The sequence below is a fragment of the Arvicola amphibius genome, chromosome X, assembly GCF_903992535.2.
Source record: "Arvicola amphibius chromosome X, mArvAmp1.2, whole genome shotgun sequence".
Lineage (NCBI taxonomy): Eukaryota > Metazoa > Chordata > Mammalia > Rodentia > Cricetidae > Arvicola > Arvicola amphibius.
The window spans coordinates 43424081-43444322 of NC_052065.1; the positions used below are offsets into that span (position 1 = coordinate 43424081).

At 37.8% G+C, this 20242-nt stretch overlaps 1 protein-coding gene across 1 annotated transcript in view; it reads left to right on the forward strand.

Annotated features, from left to right (window-relative positions):
- The window catches only part of Dmd (dystrophin), a 1847711-nt gene that overhangs the window by 1471932 nt on the left and 355537 nt on the right, over positions 1-20242 (forward strand). The window contains 4 exon segments of the mRNA XM_038316167.1: positions 18765-18794; positions 18796-18885; positions 19512-19725; positions 19728-19770. Coding sequence (XP_038172095.1) covers positions 18765-18794; positions 18796-18885; positions 19512-19725; positions 19728-19770 — 377 coding nt within the window.

The window sequence follows — 20242 nt, forward strand, 5'->3', positions numbered from 1 at the left end:
AAGTTGTCTTTGTGCCAATGCATTCACAGTTACTTCCCACTTTCTTCTTCTATCCAGTTAAGTGTATCTGGATTTATTCTGAGGTCTTTTTTATCATTTTTTTCATTTTTTTTATTAAAAATTTCCATCTCTTCCCTCCTCCCCACTTCCCTCCCCTCCCCTCCCCCCATACCCCCACTCCATCCCTCTCCAGGCCAAAGAGCCCTCAGGGTTCCCTACACTATGGTAAGTCCAAGGTCCTCCCAACTCCCCCAGGTCCAGGAAGGTGAGCATCCAAACTGACAAGGCTCACACTGAGCCCGTCCATGCGGTAGAATCAAAGCCCATTGCCATTGTCCTTGGCTTCTCAGTCAGCCTCCACTGTCAGCCACATTCAAAGAGTCCGGTTTGATTGCATGTTCCATCAGTCCCATTCCAACTGGTCTTGGTGATCTCCCATTAGATCTGTCCAACCGTCTCAGTGGGTAAATGCACCCCTCATGGTCCTGACTTTTTTGCTCATGTTCCCCCTTCTTCTGCTCCTCATCAGGACCTTGGGATCTCAGTCCAGTGCTCCAGTGTGGGTCTCTGTCTCTATCTCCATCCATCACCAGATGAAGGTCCCGCCTGGTTGAAATTCCTCAGCACTCTATGCTGAGGTCTTTAATCCACTAGGATTTGAGTTTTGTGCAGGTTGATAGATATGGCTCTGTTTGCATTCTTCTACATGTTGACATCTAGTTAAACCAGAACCATTTTTGAAAATTCTTTCTTTTTTCATTGTATAATTTTAGCTTCTTTGTTGAAAACTAGGTGTACATAGTTGAGCAGATTTACTTCTGTGTCTTTGAGTCAATTCCATTGATCCACTTGTCTTCTTTTTTGCCAATACAATGCAGGTTATCTTCCTATAGCTCTGTAGTGGAACTGGAAATCAGGGAGGATGATACCTTAGTAAGTTCTTTTATTGTACAGGATTGTTTTATCTATCCTGAGGGTAATTTTTGTTTTTTTCATATGAAGTTGAGTATAGTTCTTTCAAGGTCTATAAGAATTTTGTTGGGATTTTAGTAGGGATTGTGTTGAATCTATAGTCTGCATTTGGTAAGATGCCCATTTTTGCTATGTTAATGCTGCCTATCTATGAGCATGGGAGATAATTCCATATTGTGATATCTTCTACAATTTCTTTTCATCAATGACTTGAAGTTCTTGTCAATATAGGCCTTTCACTAGCTTGGTTAAAGTTACTCATGCATAGTTCATATAATTTGTGGCTATTGTGCAGGGTGTTGTTTCCTTGATTTCTTTCTCTGTATTTTTATCATTTATACACAGGAGCCTACTTGTTTGTTGAGTTAGTTTTGTATCCAGCCGTTTCACTGTAGGTCTTTATTAGCTGTAGTTCTCAGTAGAATTTTGTGGGTCACTTATGCATACTATCATATCGTCTGCAAATAATGATATATTGAATTCTTCCTTTCTATATGTATCCCTTTGGTGTTCTTTAGTTGTCCTTTTGCACTATCTAGAATTTCAAGTACTGTATTATTGATTGGATACAGAGAGAATAAACAACCTTGTCTTTGAAACCTCTCCTAGTTAGGATTTTTATGCTGAAATAAAACATGATGACCAAAGGAGCTTGAAGAGGAATAGGTTTTATTTCAGCTTATAGTCCATCATCCCGGGAAGCCAGGTCAGGACTGAAAGAGCTACTGGTGTAGAGGCCATGGAGGAGTAACACTTACTGGCTTGCTCCTCTTAGGTTTACTCAGCCTACTTTCTTACATCAACCCAGGGCAACCAACCTAAAAGTGGCACAATCCAAAGTGACCTGGACATTTCCATATCAACCATTCAACTAAGAACATGCATTACAGTGAGCCCGTCCGATGCTGTAGAGATCAAGCTCATCGCCGTTATCCTTGGTTTCTCAGTCCTCCTCTGTAGTGGGGAACTGTGGGCTGCATTCCTGCCACCCTGCTTTCGGCCTCCTGACTAGCTTATGCCCCAAAATAATTACACAGAAACTGTATTCTTTTAAACACTGCCTGGGCCCATTATTTCTAGCCTCTTATTGTCTAATTCCTTCACATCTTGCTTTAACCCATTTCTAATAATCTGTGTAGCACCACGAAGTGGTTGTCTTACCGGGAAAGATTCAAGACGTCTACCTGGTGGATGGCTTCATGGCATCTCTGGCTCTTGGGAGAGGCATGGGGGTCTGACTAACTTAGGAGAGGCGTGGCATCTGACTGAGCTATCTACCTCACTTCCTTCTTCCTGTTCTGTCTACTCCACCCACCTAAGGGCTGGCCAAGGCAGTTTGTTTATTAGCCAATGAGAATCCTCCATCACTCCTCCACTATCAACCACATTCAGAGAGTCCTGTTTGGTCGCCTGTTCCATCAGTCCCATTCCAACTGGACTTGGTGGTCTCCTGTTAGATCTGTCCCACTGTCTCAATGGGCAAACACACCCCTCACGGTCCTGACTTCCTTGCTCATGATCTCCCTCCTTTTGCTCCTCATCAGGACCTTGGGAGCTCAGTCTGGTGCTCCTATGTGGGGCTCTGTCATTTTCTCCATCCAACGCCAGGTGAAGGTTCTATGGTGATATGCAAGATATTCATGAGTATGGCAATAGGATCTGGACATTTCTGGCACCCTCTCCTCAGCTGCCCAAAGAACTAGCTTGTCAGTTTGGTTGCTCACCTTCCCTGGACTGACGTGGGGGAGTTGGGAGGACCTTGGACTTAACATAGTGAAGGGAACCCTGATGGCTCTTTGGCTTGGAGAGGGAGGGGAGGGTGGAGGTATGGGTGGAAGGGAAGGGGGAGGAAAGGGGGAGGAGGAGGGGAGGAGGAGGGAGGATGGAAATTTTTAATAAAAAAATGAACATGCATTACTTGTTTTGTTTACAGGCCAGTCTGGGGAAGCATTTTCTCTACTGAAATTCCCTCTTACCAAATGACTCGAGTTCCTGTAAGGTTGATTTAAAAAAAAAACTAGCAGTATATAACCGGTATCTCATTAAAATATTAAAAGTTAAAACTATAATCAAATATATAGTTCATCTATTGTTATTTTATCTAAGGATGTTTAAAATTGGTGAGTTTATATTTTGGTTATCTTTAGACTAATGATACAATTTCATAAGAAAATCACTCTTGGTTGATGTGGTGAAGATCTCTATGATTTTACAGGCAGGATAAAAAGCCAAGATAGTCACGCAAGTTGTTGGGAACTGCTGTTTCACTTTGCGAAGTAGTTTTCTCACCCAATGAGAGTAGATCTGTGCTCCCCAAACCAGATGGGCAGCATAACAACTCCAAGTGAACTGCTCTGAAGTCTAACTAATAAAGTCATGCTCATATGTGGTGAAGTTGTTATATAACTAATTAAAACTCAAATGTGCCTTAGCAAACACCAAACTGAACCAGTTTTTTACATCTTTGGAATCTATTATCCTGGCTATTTTACAGTTATTAATTAATTGTCTCACTAGAGTGACTTGTTTTCAATTAGTGTGTATTATTCTGCTCCAGATATATTTTTAAATTGACTTCCTTTGTTTTACTTGAACAGCCACTAAAGTGATATTTATTACTCGTCTACTCTGTGATTAACCTAGAGAGAGTCTTAAAGGAAATCATAATGGGGAAATATTCAGAGCACTGCAATAAACCAGGAGCTTATTTAATTCCTATCTTTGTATCCCGGATCCAAATGGAGATTAGATCTTGATTATAAGAACCACTGTAGGTAATGACTTTTATGTGCGCTTTCGTTAATGAAATTGTTTGCTGTCAGGTTTTCATCGTTCAATTTAAAGATCTGTATAAGCCCTTCCCTAGGGACCATTAAGGATATCTTCAAAGCTTTCTGAGATTTTTCTGGTTACAATTTAGATGGAAGTAATCCAATACATACAATTATAAACAGTGGACAGAAAGCCATTATTGCGGGATGTTGTTGACAAATGAACAGACTTGAATAAAGTAGTTTTACTTGTTCATTTGTCAGGTCATATATTATACATGGTAGATTTATTCAGATGTCACCACAAAGTGAGGCAAAGCATTATAAATCCAATAAAATTATCCCCCAAATCACACTGTAGATTTTACATTTATTTTGGTTCATTTTATTGTCAATGCTGGCCTAATTTGGTTTAGCTTCATTTTAGTGTATATATTAGTTGGATGCGGTGCTCTCCTTGGTTTCTTTCTACAGAAATAGTAAAAATGTCTTTTGTTAGTGTTCATTTCAGCATTCAAGCAATCTGGCCTCTAGAGTTCTAAATACTTTTATTCTCCTACAAAGTTAGATTTTTTAAAGTTATGTATGCTCTAGCTGTCTTGTGTAGATACGTTTGCAGGAGTTAGGTATCATTTTATCTATTCTTTATTACTATTAGAAGAAGCTTTGTATAAATGTGATATTCTATGCAGTCCATACATGGAGTTGCTGAATAGTAGAAGCTTACATTTATTTTTAGAATTGCATTTCTAGGCTTTTGAGGAAATCTTCTTCAAACTAGCTATATCATCAAAATGTAAGAATGCAGCCATCTAGGAACTGCTGCCTTTTCTTTAAAGACTATAAGAAGATGAAATGTGAACAATTTACAAATTGATTTCACCACCCGCCTTTTTCCTACTTTGTCAAATTATTTTGATATCTTGACAAATTCTCTTAAGTATAATATTTATATGGCATTTTATCTTTTTGAAACACTTTTACACAGATCATTTAATTACAAATGAACCTCCAGATTTTTTCTGTGTTCATTTATTCCCTTAAAAATATCGTAGAAAAAAATCTTATCATCATAACTAACCATGTAAGAATTTAATGATTCTTTCTGTAACTCCTTATTGAGAGGCTACCATGCTCAGAGGTCAGGGATACAAAAGCAAATCATGAGTCTCTGATCCCATCCACATAAACAGTAAGCAATCAAATAATGATATAAAAATAATATAAAGTATTAATAAATGCTACAAATCAACTAGGAGTAGAGAAAGAGGAGGAGGTAATGTTTTAATAAATATCTGAGTTAGTGAGCAAAAATTGGAGAAGGCAGAGATAATTCCAAAGGAAATGAGCAGCAGTTTCAGAAGGCCACACAGAACAAAAGATTTGGAGTGTTCATGGGAAAGTGAGGTGCACAGTCTTTATCGTAGGAAAAAGAAGAATGAAGCTATGCCAGTTATATAGTGAGACAAGGGCCAGATGACAAATAGTTTTGCAGATCAGAGTTTACAGAAGGATTCTGTGCCATGTATCATAAGACATCACTCACTGTTTTGAGGTTATTCGGCTGCTTTGTGGATAACTGACAGGAGAAAAGGGGTGATAAAGTCATCTAGATGATGATGATGACTTGGGCTAGAAGATAAATGATAGATCTGCTGAAATGTTATTTCATCTAAGATTTATTCTAATGGGTGACCTGATAGAATATATGTTAGATGTGGCATGGAGTATGTGCAAAACTCTCAAGGAAGTCTCAGAACCCTATATCTTGAACAAACAGCAGACAGGTGAAAGGGAAACACTTTTGAAGGGGAAAGGAACTAGGAAATGCACATGGTGGAAGGCATCTGGTTGAAACAAATCAGGCACTCCATTCCTACATTTTGTTAAGAGACAGGATAAGCAGTATGATTCAAAATTTCTCCTCTTCTTACATTTGACAGTCTCAAAAATCACAAGAATGGATGTAGGCTAATTTGTACTAGGGTTTTCCAATAGTGTATTTATTTACTGTTAATACCAGAATTCAGAGTTTAGGGTCAATGACTTAAAACGGAATTCTCTAAATGGCTATAGGAACAGATTGGATTTTCCCCAGTGATTTCTCAAGGTCAGCTCAGAACTTAACATCTCTGTTGTCAGTGGGAAGTAACTTCCCCAGTGGTTTTTGGAAATAGCCCAGACTGAAGATTGAATTCAAACAGCTGTTCAAGATGCTGTGTGGGCAATAATCCATTCCTCAGTAGTATCAAAGACCTGCGAGAAGTCCAACCTTTATTCTATTCCATGTTCCTGATTTCCAAAAACAAAACTTTTGTTTTAAAAGGCTCCCATGAAAATAAATCTGTGCAAGGAGTTTGTGGGGCAAAGGAAGCATTTCCCAATAAATACTCAGAAATGTTTCCTCATAAGCAAAATTTTAAAAATTGATCTCTCTTAAAATGTATCAATTTACTTTTAATGTTGCTTCAATATTATTTGGACACCTTTCTAAATGAATCCAGTTGTTCATATTATTGGCTCTCTGAAACAATAGAAAGGTGTATGAGACCCTAGGATTATTTCACTTCAATTTCGTTCAGTAGTGGAGTAAAGCTAAGATGCAGCTCTTTTCACTCTTTAATGATGACTGCATAGCCATACTCAAAGAATCAGAGAGCAGAACATAGTTGGCAGATGTTAGGGGAATTGTTACTCATTGGATAAAATTTAAGTTACAAAAAAATGAGTGAATTGATATCTATTATACAACACGATTTCTATATTTAACAGTACTGCTACTTGCTCTTAAATTTTTGTTAAAGGGTAGGACTCATGTTAAGCATTCTTATCATAGTTAAAAATGATTACAATGACCTTTTACAGCCCACAAGCCTGTTTTCATAACTTTTAAAATATGACTTGGCTCACATGAGTGTTAAGGGAAGATTCAGTCTTCCTAATTTTGTTCTTTTTCCTTTGTCTTTATTTTATGAACATGTATAAATTTTTTTTTAGATTCTTGATATCATCCTATAATTTGCCACATTACTGGACCCTTTCTATTTTCCAAGGTCGGTTTTGAACTACTTGAGAACTAATCTCTATAAGTCACCATTTGATTAACTATTTCCTATGCATTTGAGACTCTGTGTATGGCCTTTTAAGTGAGGAAGTTTGTGAAGATGGCAGAATGTGTTCAGCAACTCTTAAACACAATCAATACAAGAGGCATGCCCACAAGTTAAAAATAAAAGTAATAGTATAAGAACTAGAACTATAATATATGATGCCAAAACTATTAAATGCTGATGAAATTACAGATAAGACCATCTTAATACCCATGCATATGTCTGTTCTACAGCCATTTATATTAATTACTTTTCTATCACTGTGATAAAAATACTATGACCAAGGCAATTTCTAGAAGAAAGAATTTGGTTTAGACTAACAGTTTTAGAAGGTTAGAACCCATGATGGCGGAGCGGAAGTAGGAGACAGCAGTTGCATGGAGCAGCAGCCGAGAGCTCCCATCTTAAACTACAAACAAGAAGCAGAGGGAGATCTAACTCTAAAGGGTGCAAGTCTTTTGAAACCTTAAAGAGTTATCACCATCACCACCACCACTGCTGCCGCCACCCTCATGACACCCTCCTCCAGAAAGGCCCCATTCCCTAACTTTCCCCCAAGCAGCTACCAACCTGAGACCAACCATCAATTTCCCAAAGTTCGTGGCGGGGTGGGGGTGCATTTCATTCAGACTATCAGAGCATTTGTTCAATGAGGGTAGGTAGCATGAAATCACTCCAAACGTTAATAGTCATTCTGATATTCTTTTATTCATTTAGTGGTATAAAGTGGAGGAAAATCCCCAAACAGTGGTTCAAACAAAAAGCCCTTGGAATGTTTGAGAAAAGCATCTCCTTTATAAAACCACTAAGTTTGCCAACCATGCCAGCACATACTTCTTCTTTTTTTTAATTTGTTTTTTTATTGAAAATTTCCATCTTCTCCCCTCCTGCTCCCCGTTCCCTCCCCTCCCCTCCACCCATACCCCCACTCCCTGCCTCTCCAGGCCAAGGAGCCATCAGGCTTCCCTACTCTATGTTAAGTCCAAGGTCCTCCCCACTCCCCCCCAGGTCTAGGTAGATGAGCAACCAAGCTGACAAGGCCCACACAGAGCCCGTCCATGCCGTAGAATCCAAGCCCATTGCCATTGTCCTTGGCTTCTCAGTCAGCCTCCATCTTGGGCCACATTCAGAGAGTCCGGTTTGGTCGCATGTTCCATCAGTCCCGTTCCAACTGGAGTTGGTGATCTCCTGTTAGTTCTGTCCCACCATCTCCATGGGTGAAAGCACCCCTTACGGTCCTGTCTTTCTTTCTCATGTTCTCCCTCCTTCTGCTCCTCATCAGGACCTTGGGAGCTCAGTCCGGTGCACCAATGTGGGGCTCAGTCATTTTCTTCATCTATCGCCAGGTGGAGGTTCTATGGTGATATGCAAGAAATTCATCAGTATGGCTATAGGAACTGGCCTTTTCAGGCTCCCTCTCCTCAGCTGCCCAAGGAAGTAGCTGGGGGCATCTCCCTGGATAGCCGGGAACCCCTCTAGAGTCAAGTCTTTTGACAACCCTCAGATGGCTCCCTTAATTAAGATATATGCTTCCCTGCTCCCATATCCACCCTTCCTATATCCCAACCATTCCATTCCCCCGAGCTCTCCCCATTCTCCCCTTCACACTTTTCTCTCCCCATCTGCCCTTGGCCCCGTCCCACCCCACCCCCAAGTTCCCAATTTTTGCCTGGCGATCGTGTCTACTTCCAATATCCAGGAGGATTACTGTATGTTTTTCTTTGGGTTCACCTTCTTATTGTCTTCTCAAGGATCCTAAATTAAGGCTCGATGTCCTTTAATTATGGCTAGAAACCGATTATGAGTGAGTACTTCCCATGTTCATCTTTTTGGGTCTGGGTTACCTCACTCAGAATAGTGTTTTCTATTTCCATCCATTTGCATGCAAAATTCAAGATGTCATTGTTTTTTACCACTGAGTAGTACTCTAACATGTATATATTCCACAGTTTCTTCATCCATTCTTCCACTGAAGGGCATCTAGGTTGTTTCCAGGATCTGGCTATTACAAATAATGCTGCTATGAACATAGTTGAGCTGATGTTTTTGTAGTATGATTGGGCATCTCTTGGGTAAATTCCCAAGAGTGGAATTACTAGGTCCTGGGGTAGGTTGATCCCGAATATCCTGAGAAACCGCCACACTGCTTTCCAAAGTGGTTGCACAAGTGTGCATTCCCACCAGCAATGGATGAGTGTACCCCTTTCCCCACAACCTCTCCAGCAAAGGCTATCATTGGTGTTTTTGATTTTAGCCAATCTGACAGGTATAAGATGTATCTCAAGTTGTTTTGATTTGCATTTCCCTGATAGCTAAGGAGGTTGAGCATGACCTTAAGTGTCTTTTGGCCATTTGAACTTCTTCTGTTGAGAATTCTCTGTTCAGATCAGAGCCTCATTTTTAAAATGGGTTAATTATCATTTTAAAGTTGAAGACCTCAATATTAATCTGAACTCACTGAGCTTGATAGAGGAGAAAAGTGGGAAGTACTCTACAACAAATGGGCACAGGAGACCGTTTCCTATGTATAACCCCAGCAGCACAGACATTAAGGGCAACATTGAATAAATGGGACCTCCTGAAGCTGAGAAGATTCTGTAAAGCAAAGGACACTGTCACTAAGACAGAAAGGCAGCCTACTGACTGGGAAAAGATCTTCACCAACCCTGCAACTGACAAAGGTCTGATCTCTAAAATATATAAGGAACTCAAGAGACCAGCACATACTTGTAATCCCAGCACTCAGGAGCAACAAGAAGGAGAAGTCCTACAACTATTATGGCAGGCCAGCCATAACTATGTAGGAGACCCTTTCAAACCTGAAAAGAAGGAGTGAAGGAAGAAAGAAAAGAAGTAAAGGAATTGAAGAAAGCAGTGTTTAATAGGACAACCTTTTTAGGAAATTACATTGAATTCCTAAAAAATTGCAGAGAACTTTGGATCTGGAACATATGAGCAAGCTCAGAATAAGATCTGTCTTGTTTCCAATTCACAGAATTATTTTTATTTCTCTAATGACTCATAAGATGAGACTTTTGCCTGCAGGTCTGTTAATTTTCTATTTAAATCAAACACACACACACTATTGTTCTTTGATTTTTATGATTTGATGGCCTCTTTTTAATTTATCAATATTTGTTGAGGATGTGGCAAATAAAAGCTATAACTTTAAAAGTCTGTGTGATATCGAGTATAACAATTTGAGAACCGGAAAATGTAGTTAGCAAATATGACACATCATGAATAAGGAAAGGAAGTCTCTGGAGGATTTGGTGACCTTTATTAGATAGCTGTGGAAGCTCTGGCGCTAGTCAGACTTATACTCTGTATAGCTACTTAGAACTATACTGCATTATAAGATGGTTCAGTCAAGTTCTACAGAGTAGAAGATTATATACAGTCAATCCATCAGATTACATTCTGAAAAACACAAATAAGACATTGACACTTCAATAAAAAGTATAGCTAAAATTTAGCTCCATGGACACTGCAAAACAACTGAAACACATGCATGAATTTTTCAAAGTATTTTACTAATTCATTGGGAATTTCATATAATGTGTGATGTTTATCCTCCATTCCTTCCCCTAAGTCCTCTCAGATCTGCTCATACCTCTCTACCCATGTGAACTACACATCTTCTTTCTTAATGACCTACTGAATCCAATTTGTGTTGCCCATGTAGCCCCGGTTGTAGGACTATCCAATGAAGCATTGTCCCTACTAGAACCACACCCTTAAAATTGACTCTCCCTCCTCCAGAATTCATTAATTGTCTACAGCTCCTTAATGGTGGGGGTTTATAAACTCCTTCCCCTTCCATGTTAGAATTTTGACTGGCTTTATCTTGTATAAATATTGTGCAGGCAAATAGAGATATACCGTGAGTTCATGAGCACAGCAAACTTATTATGTCTAGAAGAAACTGCTTCAATCTAGTTCTCCATGAATTCTGGCTCTTACAGTCTATCTTCTCTTCTGCATTGGCCCTTGTGCCTGTGTGTGGGATGATATAGATGCCCCATTTTCAACTGAGCATTGTGCAGACACTTGTTCTCTGCACCTTGACCAGTCATGAATTTCTGACTTAACCACCACCCTGTATAAAAGAAAAAGACTTCTCTGATAAAGTCTGAGAACTGTAGTAATCTGTAGGTATAGAAATGCAAACTTAAAGGGCAGTTGGGAGAGACAGGGAGGGGAACAGAGAAAATTGTAGAGCTCAATAAAAAAGGGCGTTTAGTTACTGTGTCCCTTTGACAGAATGATATTAGTAGATTATCCCTTAGAGCCCTTGAGCTCCCCAACCATAGCTTTTTTGGCTAGATTTACAATATTAATCCTGAGTTTCCTCCTGTGAAGTAAACCTTAAATCTAATCAGAAAAAAACAGTTAGTTGGTTACCCCTATACCAAGTTGTGTCACAGTTGTACCAACACTGTACAATAGTGTATCTTGCCACAGTGGCCAATGTTGCAGTTTCAGTGTCCACATTGAGGTAAGAGTAGTGATGGCTTTCCCTCCAGCATCCAACTAAGTACCCTCCAGTTCTATGAAAGTTATCCAACACGAGAAAAGCAACTTGTCAGTACCAACTTGATTTCCCCTTGTCTCATGACCAACATGTGTGGTTTCTTCTGCAATAGGGCTTAGTCTACCTTGAGATTTGTGACATTTGAATTTAAAATATCTAACATGGCCTTAGGTAAACATTTGCTTAACTGCACCTTAATTTACATTGGTAAAGCATTTATTATATAAAAGATGTCCTAATTATACCAACTTAGCTAAATTATTGATTACTCAAGGAAAAAATAAATTCCTGACATTTTCCCTACCTTATATGAAGCATGTTTAAAAAAATAAATATTTTTTTGAATTATTGTATAAGCCAGCAGTCACCAATTACTTGTAATATATAAGCACTGTCAATCAAATAACCTTCAAATGAAAAGTTGATACTTTGAAATTTAATACTCCCATATCATTGTAGGAACATGCTTACTTTCCATTTATTTTGTAAAATTAGGAAACTAAAGGGGAAAAAGTTAATTTAGTATGCCTAATATTTTTTATTTGCACAGTCAAATAATATCATAACTTCATGGAGATGCCCTAAAACATTAGTGATTGACCCAGATTCTTCCACATCACTGTTTGAGACCTTGGGCATGACTCTCATAGAGAAGTAAAAAGAGAAGGTATGGGGAAGAAAAAGTATTTAAAGGAAATGATCTCAGCTGTTTAAGAGATTTGAGAATTATCTTAACGCATAATGTTGACATCTAAATATGGCAAGGATGTAGTCTATGTAAGTGTCTGATATCTTTTCACATCAACATATTAATGAACTAACTCACCTAATCTAGAAGTGTCAACTATAATTTATAGGAGAAAATCAGTGTTATATATGAGAATATAGTTTCTCAAGCCTCACTCACTGAAATAAAAGAGATAGAGTATCAAAAAATCAAGTATCTTGACAGTGAATATTCTTATTTTATTATATCATTTAAAAAACCATTGGTTTATGGATAGATATTAGGTATTGAAATTTTTAATTTTTATACATATATATCATTGTATATTTTATTTTCCTTTTGCTTTGAATTGTCCTTCCCCTCCACATTTCTTCTCTTGTTTGTCTCCATCCTTCAAGAGTTTCTTTTCTTCTTTTGTGATGTATATAAACATACATACAAATATGTATTTGTATATGTGTGTATATACATTTTCTTGCACACCCTTCTTCCTTATTTTTAGACCTTTTCCTACATTCTTGATGTCCCATTTGTACTTTTATATTCTACATGTGCATGAATATAGTTATCATACATAGATACACATATACACATATTTATATATGTATGTATGTATTTGATGTTTGAATGAGGATCCATTCATAGGCTAATATGTTTGAATGCTTGGTCCCCAGCTAGTGGAACATTTCTGACTTACTGTTCTGTCCTCCCTGTTTTTTGCTTTAGGTCAAATATATTGTTCAAGTAATTTCCACTAGCTATACCTATTTCTTTTTCTGCTCTTTCCTTGACTAAATGTCTGTCTCAGTCTCTCAAACAATCAGTGAATACTAGTTATTGCAAATCTATCTTTGGCCTCTATGAATAACCTTCTTAAAATTCTCATGAGTGGTTTTAACCTCCTCGTATTGGTCTCTCATAACATTCCATTTTTCTTTATGTCATTAAATACTGACATGTAGGCATTGGACATATATTAGCTGGAATGAGAAAATGATGCTTAGATAATTTTCTCCTACACACTTTATTTTTTCCTTTCTAGAAAGAATTCTGTCTCCAAGATGTCCCATATACAGAATACCCCACCCTCATTATAGTAGGATTTATAATTATAGGCTGTATTAATTTTTATCTTGAATAAATACTCATGAGGTATTCTGGTTCCAAGACATATTTTTTAATTGTCTTACAATAAATAGTCTTACCTCTTCTTTTCTTCCTAATGACATGCCCTAGGGCAAGAGGGTAAATGTTGATAAAAAAATCTTTCCACGTGAGTACTTGTTGCTCTATAGGCAAGAGACCAAAGATTATACAGGTGGAGCCAGCTGTCCTCCTCTCCAAATAAATCTCCTTAGAAACATAATAAGCCTTAATCTAACTCTGATTTTCGAGGAGTTATCTCAATGCCCCACATGCCTCAGTTTTTACAATCTAGAAATATTTCCAGACCCTGGGCTTTATATATTTTGCTTATAGCCCTCTAGAGTTTTTCTGACAACTAGAAATTTAGTTCTAACAGTCTACCAAATAAGGCCTTAACCATTTGTCCTTCCTAGATCAGAGAAATTGAAAATTAATCAGACTGATGGTACACATCTAATTTGCATGGGATGGAAGTTCTCAGCAGGCTAAAACTATTAGAGGTTATAGGAGTAATCCAAGAAAGTTTATTTCCTTACACTTAGTTAAATTGTACCTAGAATTCACTCATCTACTAAACATAAGTCTATGAGTCCTTCTTACTCCTTCACACAGCTGTACTTAACTACCATGTCTCTTTTTCTCTTCATACTCTGGCTCTGGGAAGCATTCCTCACATTCTTTCATGAAATTCTTCTTTTTAGTTGCCTCCAGTTAGTTTTCTTTCTAATTCTACTTTTACCCTTCTCCACTTCCTGCTTTACCGAGGAGCTCCCTGTCTTATCTGTGGGAAATATATTTTAAGACTGTCCCATGAATGCCCAAAACTCTAAGTACAATGTGTTACTTCTTTATACATGCCTGACTATGATAAAGTATAAGTTATATGGGAGGCTGAGGCAGGGCAGATTTCTTAGTTCAGGGCCAGCCTGGTCTACAGAGGTGAATTCTAGGACAGCCAGGCTATGCAGAAAAACCCTGTCTCGAAAAATAAAATATATAGCACCCTCTGCATACAATGTTTTTTAATTTCCTCCTCAAGATGAGAATCTTCAGGAATAGAGAGATGGTTCAATGTTTATAAGCACTTTCTGATCTTGCAGTTAGAAGCAGGTTTTGGTTCTGGGTGACTCCCAACCCACCTGTGACTTCAGTTACAAGGGAGCTAAACACATTCGTCTGTCTTCCACAGGCACCTGCACATATGTGACCACACGTAGCATACTCAGGACCACAGACATACACATTAAAACTAAAAGAAGTCTTATTTTAAAATAGGAGACACCTTTCCATTTCATTTAAAGGAACCACTTTACAGTTTCTCTTGTTTTATCTAAATTGTTTAGCGTCACCTCTCTGTTCTTTTGAACATTCACTGATACTTGAACCTAACCCACTGTGATATCTTGACAGTTAATCACAAACTGAAATGGCTACAAAGAAACTAATGGGTAGTATTAGCACATTCATGTGGATACACTGTATATGTAATTATTCATGACATAAGTGGATGTGACAAGGCTGTAACAATATTTACTCACGCCACTCAGAGTAATTCACTGCTTTAAATTTATGAATTATTCTATTCCAATTTTCTGTTTAATATTTTCAGAGCATAGATGACAACAAATAACTAAAACTGTGGAATATTTAGCCACAATAAGGGGAAACTACTGTGTTTGTTTCACTTTTCCCACGTTTTTTATTATTTGTTTGTTTTGGAGGACTGATCTCATATAACCCCAGACTGGTCTCCAACTAACTATGTTACAGAGGATGGCTATAAAATTCCAATCCTCATGCCTTGGTTGGAACTAATTACATGCGCTAACATGCTGTCATAGTTTACTGCTGGGAATCAAACCTAGGACTTCATGCAAGCATTTTATCACAATGCCATATTCCTAGTCATTGGGGATATCCTTTTCCTTTATTTATACACATATATATTCCTGAATATAACCTTCTCTGTCTCTATAATGTGACTTGCATGTTTTAGGGCTGACCAGCTGGCATCAGACAATCAGTTGGGGTGCCCCCCCCCCCCCCCCGGAGAAGACTCTGTCTTCCAATTCCTAGCATTCCTCACTGCAGTGTTTTGTATAGGGTTGAAGCCACTTGGTTATTTCCCCGTCTACTTTGGGATGCCTGTGGGTGCCATCCTTCTTCAGTTCATGTTGGGCAGTTACACTGGTGAGATGTTTCTCATTTTAGCTTTTGGCATTTCTACAATCTCACTGCAAAGCCCTGATCCCCTACCTCTTACCATCTTTCCATCCCCTCTTCCATACTGATTCCTTAGCCTTAGATGCAGGAGTTGTTTTGTAGATATAGCCATTGGGACTGCACTTCACAACTCTGCATTTTGATTCATTATGGTTTTCTGTAAACGCTCTATCCATTGTGAAGTAAGGTTTCCATGGTAAAGAGTAAGGGCCACATTCACCTGTGGGCATAAAGATAATATTTAGATTGTAAGTTACGGATTAGTAAAATGGTGGTTGTAAGTTCTTCTCCATGATCCACAGCTTCACTATCACTGAGGAGTTGACTAGGTTTGCAGAACCAGGCAAAATTGCCCTCTAGCTGAGTTGGTCTTGAGTTCAAGTACAGTTACTGCTAGTCACCACCAAGTTGTATGTGGCACTGTTACACCCCTAGGGTTATTCATGCCATTCTGGTCTTTGTTGTGGTGCACAAACATCATAGCTTGGTAGGACTGTATACCTCCCCTCCTTTATAAGCCTGAAAGTCTTCTAGTATCAGGAAAGCTAATTCTCAGGGAAGAGTTTGCAAGTCAGTGCCAGCAGTGGGGCTGTTGTGTTCTGGCTTTGAAGTGTTCAGGGTCCTTAACAATAGGAACTTAACTATCACAAGCAATAGCTAGTGATGTTACAAGATTCTCTAGACAGCCCTGACCAGAAGGTAAAAGATGGCTTTTTAGAACTAGAGATGAGCATTTTGTTTGGTTGTCTTGACTCTTGAAGAGATTATTGTAAGTAGATGTGAATTTTTTCTTTTAAACAATATATGTTATATTATATACTGACTTATGTGTTGTAAAAAAAAAATTAGGTTCCTCGAAACTTTTTCACATGTCTCTATTGTTCTGTTAACCCCTCACACTTCTCCGTTCAAAATTTATCTTCGTCCCTTTCCTTCCCTCACCTTTTTTTTCCCATTTCCTCTCTCAGATCACTTCTACCCTGCCTAAACACACATGTACCCATGTCACTGCCCTTCCTAAATTTTTTCAAAGGCTCTTAACTACTTACAAATAGTGAATAAACTTTTCAAGAGTCTGATGCCCAAATTCTTCTTGAAAACTGCACTATATTTCTGCATAATGAGAGTGCCCTACTTAAACTCCAAGAAGTCTTTCCTTAGTCCTAATTTTCTAGAAGAGAAAGCCTGTTTGGAGATGGTTATGCATACGATATGGTGCTTTGCCACATGTCTCTGTACATGCATATTTTTTTCTTCTTTGAATGTCCTCTAATAATTCTCTCCCAACTTGTGTTTATGCTTTAGAACTCTATGTACTTAAACTCTCCTAGATATCTTTCCCAGGTCATATTTAAGTGATTTTTATGTTTAACTATTCATGGCATACTGCAATTTACTAAATAGAGGCACCAACTTACTCTAAACTTTTTGTTTCTGGTCTATAGTGTAACTACTCAGACTTTCAAGTTTGCTATAGGGAGCCACTTTTCTTTATAATTAGCAAAGCCAGTATAATGGTTTGCTCCATGTATACAGACAAATAGAGAGATAATTTGCTTGCACTTGTGAATGTTGGATTATAAAAAAATACAACCCTGCAAGCAGAATCTACACATACTTATACAGGTACAAAAACATGTGTGTGTATGTGTGTGCATGTGTGTATGCATATGGAAAGATGCACAAACACACATACTCAGAAATCAAATGAAATATTATAGGTAAAGCTGACTTCTGTGTAAGTAAAGTAAATAATCATTTTCCCAGTGTGATTTCAAGGACACAAGAATAGTCTATAATATAGAAATTGCTTTTCCATCTGCAGACTGAATCCAAATATTCCATTATTTTTATTCAGACACCTTGCCTGTCTCTTCTGGATTGTAAATAACCTTGACAGATCGATTATTGTATAAAATATCAAACTCAGAGTTATTTTTAAATGGTGAGCACCACTAAGATTTTACCAACAAATATGGTATAATACAGTTCAGAGGTACTTTTGTATCAGAGTGCTATGTATGAAATTTAAAGGAAAACACCACTGTGTTTTTCCAGTGATATAAGATGACTTAAGCCCACCTAATAGCATTGGTAAAAATAAGATAGAGTTGAAAATGGTAGAAAATTGAGCCTAGGTCAGAGGGATAATTGTTATAATTATTATTAATAAGATATATTATGTGATACTTAATATCTTTTATTAACGTGGTCACCCATGATATAATAAAATCTGGATCAGTAACTATATTTTATATTTTTGAATATTAATTTATTCTACTATCACACTATGCCTCAATAGATTATGTAAGACTTTAGAGTTTTTCCTCCACATGTAGAATGTTTCTTTTATTTTCTTTTATTCTTTCATTCTTTGGTTTTGGTGTGTTGATTTGTTTAGGGCTGTCCCAGAGCTAGGATTGAACCCAAAACATCTTCTAGTTCATCTTTGGGCATGTTTGCTCCCTTTGATAGACAGTGGCTAAAACCCCATTCCCACATTTTTATTTCGTATTTTGGTCCAATAAGTTCTTGAAGACAAAACTTAATCATTTCTTCTCCTCTTAATCCCCATAATAGAAAATATAGATTGGAGATTGAAATTGTCAACCAGCCTGACTAGTGAACCAAATGGTTTGAAGATATCTATTCTAGGTCTGTTCATTTATAAACAGGTATTCACAATCCCTGCATCCATAATAGTTCCAAATACTTCTAGTTTTCTCAGAAGAGTCACAATATAAAATGTAATTGGTAGTTTTTCAAAAATATAATTTTCAATAGCATGATTTTACTGTACTAGTTTACACACCATCAAACATTTGGACAGAATTGTTATTAGTTGTATGTGTTGTATACTTCAAACAGTCTGAATATTCCCACATAGCAGTGAATGCTTTCCATTGTATACTAGATGTGATTATTTTGAGAATATTTAAATCTTCCTTAGCCAGGGTTAGATTTTGCATTATATACCTTGTGGTTTTATCTTTAGATCTGAGAGTCTGGTTATAGAAGCAAAGTGTACTAATATTAATGATAACACAAAACCTGTCTAGAAAACTCTCCACTTCTCCCCAGAAAAGTTTTGCAAACACAGTGGTTTCCTCATTAACATTGAGACCCAGGGTAGCCTTTCTTATATTTTATGACCGTCGATTTATAAATAAAAGAGAGAGAAATTGACTGGGGAATTATGTAAACAAGTTCTGAGCACCCAGGATTAATTTTGAGGAGCATTCCAGAAGCTAAATAAACATTTCTTTCATCTCATTTCGCAGGCCTTCAAGAGGGAATTGAAAACTAAAGAACCCTGTAATCATGAGTACTCTGGAGACTGTGAGAATATTTCTGACAGAGCAGCCTTTGGAAGGACTAGAGAAGCTCTACAGGAGCCCAGAGGTAATTGAATGTGGAACTGTAATAACATATTGATAAAGGATCAGGGTTGACAGAGCTGCCCATCCATGCTTGCTGCCAGAGCCTGGATGGCTCTCATACTTCTGAGTTAAACAATTGAGTTAAATCAATTCAAATTAAATGTAGGTTTCAAAACAGAGCAAGGAATCATAAGGCACAGTGCATAAACCTGTTTTCACAGTCATAAATAAAGTAATCCATGATCAGCCATTTGAATATTTAGAAGATAGTAAACAAAGGAGCTTATCCGTGGAAAGGAATTCTATTGTTACAAAGACTACAAGCTAATTTCCAGTTTAAGAGCCTGGCCTGAAATAAATTAGAACTCTTCGGCATGTGCGAACAGCTTCTCTCCAAAGCTTAAATGAATCTTGATTTATCTGACTGACAGAAAAGTAGAACAGATTTACTAAGGAAGACTGACAGTTTAGCTGTGCTAGACTGTATCAAAATTTATGCCAAAGTGTAAAAGAGCCATTAATCAGGAAGTTGGCCTCTTGTTAATCTACATTCCCTTCCTTTCTTCTGGTCTGACCTTTTCACAATGTTTTTTCTTTTTTAACAAAAATGAATGTGGCCTGAAACCTTATCATATTGCCAATTTAGAGCTTCTGCCTGAAGAGAGAGCCCAGAATGTCACGCGGCTCCTACGGAAACAGGCTGAAGAGGTCAACACCGAATGGGACAAGTTGAACTTACACTCAGCTGACTGGCAGAGGAAAGTAGACGAGGCTCTTGAAAGACTGCAGGAACTTCAGGAAGCTGAAGATGAGCTGGACCTCAAGCTGCGTCAAGCTGAGGTGCTCAAGGGATCCTGGCAGCCAGTGGGGATCTCCTCATTGACTCTCTCCAAGATCACTTGAAAAAGTCAAGGTACTGTGTTTTGCTTTGAGAGATCACCCCAAAAGTACTCACTTAAGTTTATACAGAATCTTCTTTATTATTATTATCATTATTATTAATTTTACATACCAACCAGTTTTCCCTCCGCCACTCCTCCTGCTTCCTCCATCCCACCTACTAGCTACCCCCTCCACACTCAGTAAGGGAAAGGGAGTTTACAAAGCATGGCATATCCAGTTGAGGTACACACTGTTTTCATGCCACAAAGTGAAGTTATGGGCCGCAAGCTTTAGAAAGTAGCCCATTTTATTTTCCTTGTTTTGAAGTCTTTCACACAGGATTTCCTAAAAAAAAGTCAGTGATGTAATAATTTAATCTATCTTCAGTAACTTAAAATGAAATATTAAGAAGTCTCATTAGTGTGGTAGGTAGTACCCCAGGGCTCATGAGATTAAATATTAAAAAGTTACAAGGTCAAAAGTAATTTTGATTTTGC